Source organism: Rhea americana, unplaced genomic scaffold (genome assembly GCF_003343005.1).
Source record: "Rhea americana isolate MKP2758 unplaced genomic scaffold, rheAme1 scaffold_439, whole genome shotgun sequence".
Taxonomy (NCBI): Eukaryota; Metazoa; Chordata; class Aves; order Rheiformes; family Rheidae; genus Rhea; species Rhea americana.
In genome coordinates this window covers 189,563-200,303 of record NW_028186578.1, presented here as the reverse complement: position 1 = coordinate 200,303, position 10,741 = coordinate 189,563, and the positions used below count along the sequence as shown (strand labels likewise).

General features: G+C 67.6%; 1 protein-coding gene across 1 annotated transcript; it reads left to right on the top strand.

Moving 5' to 3' along the window:
• The first annotated feature begins 156 nt into the window (after positions 1-156).
• Positions 157-8,679, top strand: E2F2 (E2F transcription factor 2). Its single transcript, XM_085315768.1, has 7 exons — positions 157-565; positions 4,746-4,851; positions 5,090-5,309; positions 5,524-5,682; positions 5,925-6,039; positions 6,274-6,424; positions 6,534-8,679. Exons 1-7 carry the CDS (start codon positions 269-271, stop codon positions 6,770-6,772), a joined length of 1,287 nt encoding a protein of 428 aa, XP_085171894.1. The 5' UTR covers positions 157-268; the 3' UTR covers positions 6,773-8,679.
• The last annotated feature ends 2,062 nt before the right edge of the window (positions 8,680-10,741 follow it).

The window sequence follows — 10,741 nt, the reverse complement described above, 5'->3', positions numbered from 1 at the left end:
GCCCCCCTCCCCCCGCCGCTCTTCTGCCGGTGTTGTAGCCGCTGCTGCAGCTTTTAGGCGCTTGCTTAAAGTTTTTTGGAGTTCCGGCCGCTGTCAGGGCCCTTGCGGATCCCTCTGGCGGCTGCAAGCGGGCAGCTCCCCCTAATCTCCCCCCCCCCCAAAATGATAATGCTGCCCCTGGGCGTGTGACCTCCCCGGCGCTGCAAAGCTGAGCTGCGTCCCGGCCCCCTCCCCCGGGCCAGCTGGGCTTCTCGGAAAGGACTTTGCAATGCTGCGGCTCCCCAGGGGAGTGTCCCCCGGCGCGGGGAGGGGGGGCGCCGCCCTCCCGCCCCACCAGCAGCAGCAGCAGCAGCAGCAAAAGGCCGTGTCGGTGATGGGCTCCGCCGAGCGGGTGGCTTCCAGCCTGGGCAGCCCCCCGGTGCCTTCCGTCCCCGCCGGCTACTTCACCCAGGTCTACTCGCAGGCGGCTGTCAGCGTCCCCGCGCCCGGGGGCGGCTGCCTCTACACCACCCCGCAGGGCCCCGAGCTCAGGAGCATCCGATCGGCCTCTGCGGGAAGGCTGCCGGTAAGGTGTCCTCGCCCCCCTCCCTCATCCCGTCTTTACACCCGCTTTCTGCGGGTCTGGGGTCTGCAGGCCGCGCTGGCCCTGGGCAGGGGGGGCAGCTGGCGGGGAGCGGGACTGGGTGAGCTCAAGGCGCGCAGCCACCCCTGGGTTTGCAGCCGCCCCCGGGGGCTGCACCCCGAAAGATGTTTCTGCACTCCGCRGGCTGCGCGTGGGGGAGGGTAAGGGCCGAAATCAGAAGTCTCAGTGAAATGGCTCACAGGTTTCTCAACTTCCCTTAGCTCCTGCTTGCCCGCAAAGCTGGCTCTGCTCTTCCTCTTTTCTTATTTTTCTTTCTTTCTCTCTCTTTTCTGCCTCTTGTTTGCAAGCAGTTTGGGTCGTGCCTGAAGCTCCGGCCGCGGAGCCGAGGGCCTTGCAAGCTCTTTCCGCATTAAGGAAGTGAAGGCTGTGTGCCGGCACGGTTGCTGCTGTGCGTCGTGGGGGGCCCTTTGCTGGCCCCCCACTTTGGACTGTGACCTCTGAGGCAGCCTGTCACCCCGGGAGCCTCGGGGGCCGTTCAGCTTTGYTACCCTGGGCTCGGTCCCTGCCTGGGTTGTGCTATCAGCTCTTGGGGGGTCACGGTGGGGCTTGAAATGTGTTTGCTGGGGGTGAGACAGAACTGGCAATGGTCCCCTTCCCCTCTGGCTTTGCATGAGGGACCCTGGTGCATGGGAAGAGTGAGCTGGGCTGGGGCAGGGGGGGGGATGTGTGGGTTTGGGGGGGGGCCAAGGGGATTGCTGACAGCTGAATTGGGCCGTGCCCATGTCACCGTGATGCCGGTGAGGGCTGCGCTCGCAAAGCCTCCGAGCCCGCCGGTCGAAAGAGAAAACTGGGAAGCTGCAGCGCAGCCGGGGACGCGGGCTGGGGCAGGGGCTGCGTCGCGGTGGCCGTGCCGCTTCCCTGGCGGGTGGACGCGACGCGGGCAGAGCCGCCGCACCGAGGGCACGGCACGCTGCCGATCCCGGGGCCATGCGGGTCGGACGCCGGCCCGTGCCCTTCGCTAAGCGTTGCCGCTGCTCCCGGCTCGGACCCTCCTCCTGAAGGGCCCCCGCTGGCAGCTGGGGCTGGCATTTAATTCCTGCCCGCCCCGCGCCTGGGCACGCGTCCAGCCCTCACTGTGAGCCTCTGTTCTGTTCTCCCCAGGTCCTGGGAGGCATCCCAGTGCGCCTGTAACTTCGATTTAGTTTTTAAAGGCTGGATTGATTTATTTACACCCCCTTCCCGCGGCGGCTGCCCATGCCTGGTGCCAGGTGGGGACGTCGCTGGGGCCGGGCAGCAGCGGTCTCTCTGCTTGCGTGGGCTGGCGGATGCCGAGCTCTGCGTTTTCCAGTCCCAAATGGCTCCGCAGGTGCCAGCCTGGTCCCCAGGGAGGATCCCGGGAGCCGTGGCCAGCTGTCCCCTCCCCGGCAGCCCGGGATGTCGAGGYTGTGACTGCAGAGCTGGGTGGCCTGGGGCGGGGGCCTTCGCCTGAYGGCTAACCGGCGTTTCCCTCGATTCCCAATTCCCAGGCAGGGCAGTCGTGGCCGCTCCCACCCGCGGGTGGGATTCCCGCCACAGGAGGCAGTGGGAGAAGGTCGCAGTGCATCCAGGGTCGCTCGCTCCGGCTGCGTGGCACGGCCGGGGCAGAGGGCCCGTTCCCGGGGTGCCGTCCCTCCGTGGGAAAGCAGGACAGGTTRTCCGGCGTAGCACAGCTGGGCCTTGGCTTTCTCTTAGGCTCTAACTCGGCGATCCGAGATCCAATTCGGAGAGGGTAAACACAGCTTTCCCCCACAAACACCTGTATTTCAGAGCTGTTTTAGCCCRCGCCAAAGCCATCCTGGTTATTCGTCCTGCTTGCGGCCACCCGCAATCTGCATAGGGCTGCAAAGGAGCCTCGGAGAGAGTGCTGGCTTTGCCGCGGTTCCCAGCCCTCTCCGGCACCCTCTGCCCTGGGGAGAGGGGGTCCGGAGCCCGTCGGCAGAGCCGTTTGGATGGGTGCTTGCAGGGCCAACTTCCCTGTGCGGAGACGGAGGCGGCATCCATCCCATCGCCTCCCGGCACCCTCCCTGCGGTCAGGGCGCCCGCGGGGCCAGGACCCTGCCTAGCTCCGACTTTTGTGGCCTCCCGTGCCGGAGCCCTGGGGAAAGCGGGAGCAGAAGGTGGATTGTGGTCAGGCCTTCATCGGWGTGCACCACGGCTGGGGGCCTGGGGGGCTTTTCCGAGGGGGGAGGCAGAAGCTGGCGACATCRGAAGCAAGAGGGGGAGAGCGGTACCAGCGGGGAGGGATGCTGTGTTTCCTCTCCAGCGTGAATTTTTCCCATCTCTCCAGCCTCGAATCAGGGCTGGAGTCAAACTCTTCCCGTGGCGGGGCTGGAAGCCTCCTCCAGCCCCCCGAATCCGGCTGTGCTCTGCAGGCAGCCGGCACGGCTGCAGCTCGCTGCCCCTCTCCCTACGACTGGGGGCTGTTGCGTCTTGCAGGGGGGCCCGCGGGCACCGTGGGGGGCGATTTGTGCCCACGACGGGGGTGAGGAGGGGGTCTCAGGAGTGCTCCCCTAACCGGCAGGGGGGTTGCAGGTTCTCGGGAGCCCAGCTGGGGTTCGGTGCCGTGGCGCCTCGAATTGCGCCGATAGCGGGGAGCCGCGTTCCCACGCTGCGGGGGGCGGAGGGGCTCGCGCAGGGCCCGGGCAAGCCCAGAGAAACCGGCGGGCGCTGTCGAAACGCGGCGTTGGCGGGCAGAGCGCGCGGCGGGCCCCGGGGGGAGAGGGTTGCTCTGATGCTTGGGCTGGGCGCAGGGTGTAGCCCCTGGCGCCAGGGCCGYTTGGCAGGCGGAGCTGGCGGGGCGCCCGGCCCGCTCCCTGCCGCCCTTCGCCCCTGCCTGAGGCCTCCTGCCCTCGCCCAAAATGGGCATCCAACCTCCTTTCCCGCGCCCCGGCGGCACGCGGGGAGCACCCGGCTGCAGCGGTGCCTTCCCCGGGCGGCGGTGCCCGGCGGTCCCCGCGAGCGGCGGGCAGGACCGTGCGATGCCCCTGGGATGAGCAGGGGCGACAGCCGGGGTGGGGGGGGGCTCGGCGACCCTGCCGTGTTCGGGGCCGGGAGGCTGGTTTGTCCCCTGCGCCCGCCTGCTCCGCGGCGCGGGGTGCCGGGAGCCCCGCGCGGTGCCCGGCTCAGCTGTCGTCTGCCTAATCCTGCCCGGCTGGGGCTCGGCAGCTGGGACCGAGCCTCCCCCTTGTCCGTTGTCTGTCGGGTCCAAGGGGGACAGGGACGCACCGGCAGCCTCCAACGCGGCCCTCGGTCCGGGACCGCAGCCTGGCCCCCGGCAGGTCGGGGCCGCGTTGTCCGCCCCGACGGTGCTGGGGAGGGTTTGGGGTGGGATGCCCCCCGTCGTCGGCGTGGGGCCGGCAGGTGCGCCGGGGTCTGACTCGGGGCGGGTGTTTCCCACGCGCCCGCTGCCGGGGTGCCGGCAGAGCCGGGGGCGGCGGAGCCCTCTCCGCCGGAGGGGAGGGAGCGGATTCCCGCAGGAGCGAAGCGCCAACCTGCCTCCCTAGCGGAGAGGGGGGCGCGGAAAACGGCCGCCGGCACCTTTTCTGCCCGCTCCCTCGGGTGCCGCCGCCCGCGGAGGCGCCCAAGCCCTGCGCGCGGAGCTGGGTGCTGCCGGGGAGAGCCGAGCCGCGAGGGACGCCGCGGGGGGGGACCCTGCGGCCCTTCCCAGGGCTCGGCCCCGGCGGAGCCGTGCCGGCAGCTCGGGGCCGGGGGAAACCCCTGCGGCGGTGGTGATGGTGGCTGCGGGGAAGCGCTCGGGTGGGTGCCCGAGCGGGCTGGGAGGAAGCGGGCAGGAAGCAATCGGGGCGCCGGTGCCCCCAGGCRGCCCCTCTCCTCCGCACCCATGGGGGCACGGCCCTGAGACCCTCCGGACCCCCGTCCCAGGGGCTGCAGGAAKGGGAGAGGGGGCAGGTCCCTGCACCACGTCCCTTCCCCCGGCCCGTTGCTCCGTGATGTCGGGGACCCCCTGGGCTGCCCCTGCTCCCAGCCACCTTCGTCTCCATCCTCCTCGGGACGGGAGCGTGGGGACGCAGGGGTCCGGGAGGTGTGGGCCAGCCTCGGCGCTGGGTCCGGCCTCTGGCTCTTCCCTAACTTGACTTTTGGGGGTTTTCCTCTCCTGCTCCAGGCCAAGCGGAAGCTGGACCTCGAGAGTCCCAGCCAGCCGTGCCACCCCGAGTTTCGCACACCCAAGGGCAAGGGCAGGACCCTGGCCCAGGTCCCCAGCCCGAGGAGTAAGTGGGGCTGGGCTGAGGCGGGGAGGAAAGTGGGAGGCTGGTTTGGGGGGGGGGCAGACCCCGGTTCTCTCCCCTATAGAGCTGCTGGTCTCTGCAACATCCCTCTAGCGCTGCCCAGAATGACCCAAACTGACCCACCCTCTTCCTAGCTGAGCGAGCCATGCCCAGTCCTCGGCCCTTCATTTTGGCTGCTTTTGAGCTGATTCCACTCACGGGGTCTCTCATTTCCCCGCAGCCCCCAAGTCCCCCGGCGAGAAGACGCGCTACGACACCTCGCTGGGGCTGCTCACCAARAAGTTCATCCACCTGCTCAGCGAGTCGGCTGATGGCGTCCTGGACCTCAACCGTGCCGCCGAGGTGCTCGAAGTGCAGAAGCGGCGCATCTACGACATCACCAATGTGCTGGAGGGCATCCAGCTCATCCGCAAGAAGTCCAAGAACCACATCCAGTGGATGTAGGTGATGCTGGTGGGGAATGGGGCAAGCCAGAGATGCCCATCCATGGGGAGAGCTGGCTCCCAGGGGTGGGCCGCAAGTGGCAAGCTGGGAAGGAAGAGGAGAAGTGGCTTGGGGATGTAGGGTGTCTCACTGGGACGTGGTAATGGGTGGAGGGAGCTGTCTCTCTCCGCAGAGGTTGATAGCTCCTCAGGCGCCATCTCCGCTGTGCAGGGGGACGGGGATCTTTGAGGACACGTCAGTGACGGCGAAGCAGCAGGTGCTGCGCGAGGAGCTGGCCGAGCTGGCCAAGACGGAGAGGACGCTGGACCAGCTCCTCCAGGACTGCGCCCTGCAGCTGAAGCAGCTGACGGATGATGAAGCCAACCAGAGATATCCTTGCTGGGAGAGAGCCGCGCTCAGCCATGCGGGCTCAGGAGCGGGCTCTCGGGTGCCCCACGCCTTCCCTTGGAGTCCCTTCTCCTCCCTTGGGTCTCTTCCCGGGTGGATAACCCCAGCTCCGGGCTGGGGAGGACATTTGGAGCCTGGGATTCGGTAGCGGCRTTGCCAGGCCGGGGGGAGCTGAGGYRCCTCCCTTGCAGCGTTGCTTTTTCCTATACCCGCTCCTTGCCCACGCTCGCGTACGTCACCTACCAGGACCTCCGCGCCATCAGCAACTTCCAGGAGCAGACGGTGATCGCTGTGAAGGCTCCGCCAGAGACGCGGCTGGAGGTGCCGGACTTCAACGAGGTGCGCGGGGGGCTGGCAGCGGGCCGGGAGCCGTGTTCGACGGGGCCGGCGCTCGGTGCTGTACGTCCGCCCGCCCATCCCGTAGCAGCTGAATGGCTTCGTCTGGGGCATCTCGGGAGTGATCATTCCTCTGGGTGGGAGGGGTGTCACTGTGTGTCCCATGGGGCTGTGGGAGTGGGGAGACACCCTGTGTGCCCCAAGAGGTCCCCTGAGCCCGCCTCTCCCCCCGGCCAGGACAACCTACAACTCCATCTGAGGAGCACCAACGGCCCCATCGAGGTGTACCTGTGCCCGGAGGAGATCCCGGAGGACAGCCCTGCCAAGGAGACCAGCAGCTCCTCCACCATGTCCCCGCGYGACCGTGCCGCCCCCTCCCCGGAGAAAGGTACCCCAGGGGCTGAGGCGCCCAGCCCCGAGGGCGATGCTGGCATGGGGGGCCATAGGGGTGGGTTGCCAGCCCTGCTCACCCCCGTCTCTGCCTCTCGCCCTGCCAGCGGAGCCTCCCCGGCCGGCGCTGGTGGAGGTGGAGGAAGGGCTGCTGGGCTCGCCCCAGCACCTCCTGCAGCAGACGGAGGACCAGCTGCCCTGCGCCCCGTCCTACCTCGACTCGGGGCCCTTCGTCGCCTTCTCGCCGCCCCTCGACCAGGACGACTACCTTTGGGGGCTGGAGGGCGGCGAGGGCGTCAGCGACCTCTTCGAGGCTTACGACTTGGGCGACCTGCTGAAGAACTGACCTTGCTCCTCTCCCCGGCCCCCGCAATGGTGCTGACGGCCTCCGCGCGCCTTCGGCCTCTTCCCCTCCCTCGGTCGCCTCGGTGCAGCGAAGGACCCCGGAGGTTGAGCTGCTGGGGTGTCCCAGGGTGGYGGTGGTCACTGGGGGGGCGTCGGGCTGTGGGTGGTTGGGTGCTGCTCCTCTTGAGCCGAGACACCCGGGGCGTCTGTCACCTTCCGTGGCTTTTCCTCCCTCTTCCACCCGTCTGTCTTGGAGGGGCTTTGGGTGCCGCCTTTGGCCCCTCACTGGGCTGCGGGAACGCTCGGGCGGGTGTAGGCAAAGGATCCAGTCCGATCCCATCCAGTCACTGGCTATGGGAAAAGGGGGGGGTGGGAGAAAGGGAGGAAAAATCAAGCAACCCCCCCCAAGATGAAGACATCTCGTGGTGCCGGCAGAGCAGGGTGTGCTTGGGTGCAAAGGGGTTTTGGGGTGCCCGTTCCCCCGGGCTTCGATCCGTCGAAGCCTGCGCCTGGAGGGGCTGTTTGCAGCAGAGGGGGGACCTCGCCTCKGGGTCTCCAGTTTGGCCAGTCCTTTAGGGTCGGGACTGGTTGTYGAGGGTCATTTTGGGGCAGGCGAGACCCGCACAGATCACGTGCGCCTTGAGCCGTGCGATTCCTCGGCCCCTGCTCGGTGCCGACCCTTCTCCCACGGCCCCGTAAGGGGGGACGCCTCGGCGCTTCTCATCTCCTGGGTTTTTTCCCAGAAGTAGCTGCAACAGCCTTAAGAAAAGAATAATAAAGTCAGCGAAGATCGAGTCACCGCTGGTTAGAGAGAGAAGGAAGCTCGAGCACGAGCGTTTTACCCAAGCCCCCTCGGTGACGTATCTCGAGACGGCGGCTCGGAAAACGCCTTGCCGGGCTGTCGAGCCTTCGCTGCGGTGTTTCTTCAGCAGGATGCGGCCCCTCTCCCTTCAGTCTGCGCTAGTTCGCTTCCGCGTCTTCAAGCTGTCTGTACTGGGGATATTTAAAGCGGAGCTGGGGACGAGGGAGGGTGTTTGTAACTTTGGTAAATCAGCTCTCCGCCTGGGAAACAAGCGGGAAGGGTTTCTGGCTGCTCCTCGGCTCGGCCTGCTGACGTGGCCTGGCCACGCGGGTCCGTGGGGTCCCCTGGAGCCGCGGGGTCCGAGGGGGCGCGAGCAGCCTTGCTGGTCCCGGCTTGTCGGGAGCTGCGGGGGGCTGCTCCGGGCAGAGCCGCGCGCTCCCTTCGCTCAGGTGCCCCTCTCCTCCCAGTGAAAAAATAAGCTTTTTTCCTTTATTTTACTTCTTCTCGCCCTCCTCGCGGGCTGGAGGGTGGCTGGGCTGCCGGAGCCTGGTCCCTACTGGCAGCAGCTCCGACGTAGCTCCCCAAGCCAAGCTTTCCTGCGGGATCCCAGGCGCCGGTCTGGACACGGCCGCTCAGGTCTTCTTCTCGGTCTTACCAAGGCGGGCGCCGCGAGGCTCTTCCCACTGGGGACGATGTCCTGCAACGGGGGAGCGCCAGAGCCGAGCCCGCCGGCGCGGGCGAGCGGAGCTGGTCCCTCGCGGAGACGAGACTCCCTGGAGAAGTCCCTGCCGTCACCTTGCACCTTTGAGCCCTTCCCGCTGTGAATTTGCTATGAAATCGGTCTGTGCTTTTAGTCCCAGCCATTGTAAAAACGTACGTAATTATTGCACTGTATTTATACGGGACCCACCTTTGGACGCGGTGTGTTGAGGATTTGTTCAGTGTTTTGGTTTTTAAGCGAGTGTATTTAAGTTGTCCTCCCTAGAGTCTGTTCTCCTGCAGTTTGGCTTGTTGTGGGTGAGAATGTGTTTTATTGTGAAAAACTTGTGGCACTTGATGTTTCCTGCCAAGGAAGGGATGAAATAGAATAAAAATTTTGAGTCGAAGAGAGTTTTCCTCTATTAACAATAAGCTCGTGGTGTCTGCGGGGGCTTGGGGGGGAGAGGGGAGATGCTGGGCTGGTTTTGCTCCCGACGAAGACTCTCTCCTTGGGTCTAAGACAGCGAGCGTGGGACGAGCCCGGGGGCCGGCGGCGGGGCAGGGAGGCTGGGGCCTCCGAGACAGGCTCACGTGCCTACATTTTAGGGTAGGGTTTGGAGACCGGAGGGTGAGAAGCGTGCGTGGGGCCGTGCCCGAGGAGGGTCCTTCTCCCGGGCGCTGCCCCAGCAGCACCGGGCCCTCCGCAGGGCTCGCAGCACCGAGAGCTGGCGACGGCCCGTGGCACCCGGTGACGTCCCACGGTACTCGGTGGCACCCCGTGATGCCGTGGCTACCACCCCTGCATCGCGCGTCCGATGGTATCCGGCCGGGAGGAGGGGGAAAGGCCGGGGCCGAGTGAGGGGCACAGATTGATGGGGCAGGGGGGCCCGTCCCTGTCCCCAGCCTGCGTCCCCCCGGCGGCTGAGGGTCCCGGGGGGGTGGGGGGTGGAGGTGCCACCGGCCCGGCTGGCAGTCCCCACGCTGGCCAGGAGGTGGCAGGGCCACCCTAGGAAAGAGAGCCCGTGCCCCAGCCCCTGCTCCTGCCTGGAGGGACCCTCTCTGGCCCCCGGGGGGAGGTGGAGGGGGGGGACGAGGACTGGGCTGGGGGGCTCCCCCCACCGCGGGGTGGGAGCTGCAGCTCCCCTCCAGCACCGCCCGGGGAAATACAGCTACGAAGCATCAGAGGGCGAAGAGGGGCAGCGACAGGGTTTGTTCTGCCTGGACGTCCTTCCCGAGCTGCGACGCGACGCGGCCAGGTCCCCCTTTCCCAGCTCGGCGCCCTTCCTTGCTCCACATCGCCCTTCCCTCCTGCTGCTCCTCACTGCTCCCAGATCAACAGCCCGAGTGGAAACGCTGCCCCAGCCCGTGTTCCTGCCCCGTTTCCCAGCCCCGAGGCTGCTGCCACGTTCCTGGGAAGGCGCCGGCTCAGGGAGAGCAGCGATGGACCGACCGCACACGACGCATCACCCTGGCCCTCCCCGAACGGCACGGCATGGCAGGGGCCGCGGGCCGGGGCACCCCGGCGCTCGCTGGGGCTCGACGGGGTGTTTCTTTCTGATATCTGGGTGTATTCTGTCTCCCTGAGCTGCTGGCGATGGGTCCCTTGGCCGGGAACGCCCATGGCATGAGTCGTTCCCGGAGACAGGGGAGTTGGGAGGCTCCAGACGCAGCGAGGGAAAGGAGCCGCCGGGCTGCAGAGGGGCGGTTTGGAGGGTCTGCACGCGCCGGCGGCACTGCATTCGGCTGGAGGCTTGGCCCAGCTCTGCCGAGTTGGACACAAAGCTGCAGTTTCCTGGCCCCTACTCCAGGCAAGGGAGAAAAGGAGGGAGGAAAAGGAAAAGCAGGAAAGGGAATCAGGAGTCCGGCACCCCGAGAGCTCTGGAGAGTCTCCAACGGAGACATGACCCCGGCCCCCTTCTCTGCTTCTCTTTCCTGTTATTTGTGATAAGTTCTTTCTTCTCCTTTTTCCTTCCCCTAGAAATCTCCCTGTTGTTACTCCCGGTCCTTACACGTCACTTCTCTGCGGGGCTTTTTCAGAGCGAAGCCGCGGTGCAGCCTCGGTCCTGATCCCTCCCGGCTGCTCTGGAGCTCCAGGCCGTGCCCGCAGGCACCGGCGGCCGCCGCGCGCTGCCCTTTCCGCCCGGAGCGTCGACACCCATCGCCGGGGATCCGCTTGCCCGGCGGGTGCCGGATCGCGCGGGGGGGCTCGGGGTGCTGCACGAGGCACCGGGGAACCCCGCGGGCGGCGGAGCGGGCGCTGCCACGCGAGGCGAGGGCGGCGAGGCCGAAGGGGTTTGTCCTCCTCGCCGCTCTGCCGGGCGGCCGGAGGTGCCTCCCCCCTCCTCCTCCTCCGCGGGTCGGGGGGTCCCGGGGTCCCGGCGGCGCTTCGCCTTTAACGGGCCGGCGGCGGAGCGCCGGGGCCCGCCCGCGTGACGGCGGGGGGCGGGCGCGAGCGAGCGAGCGGGCGGG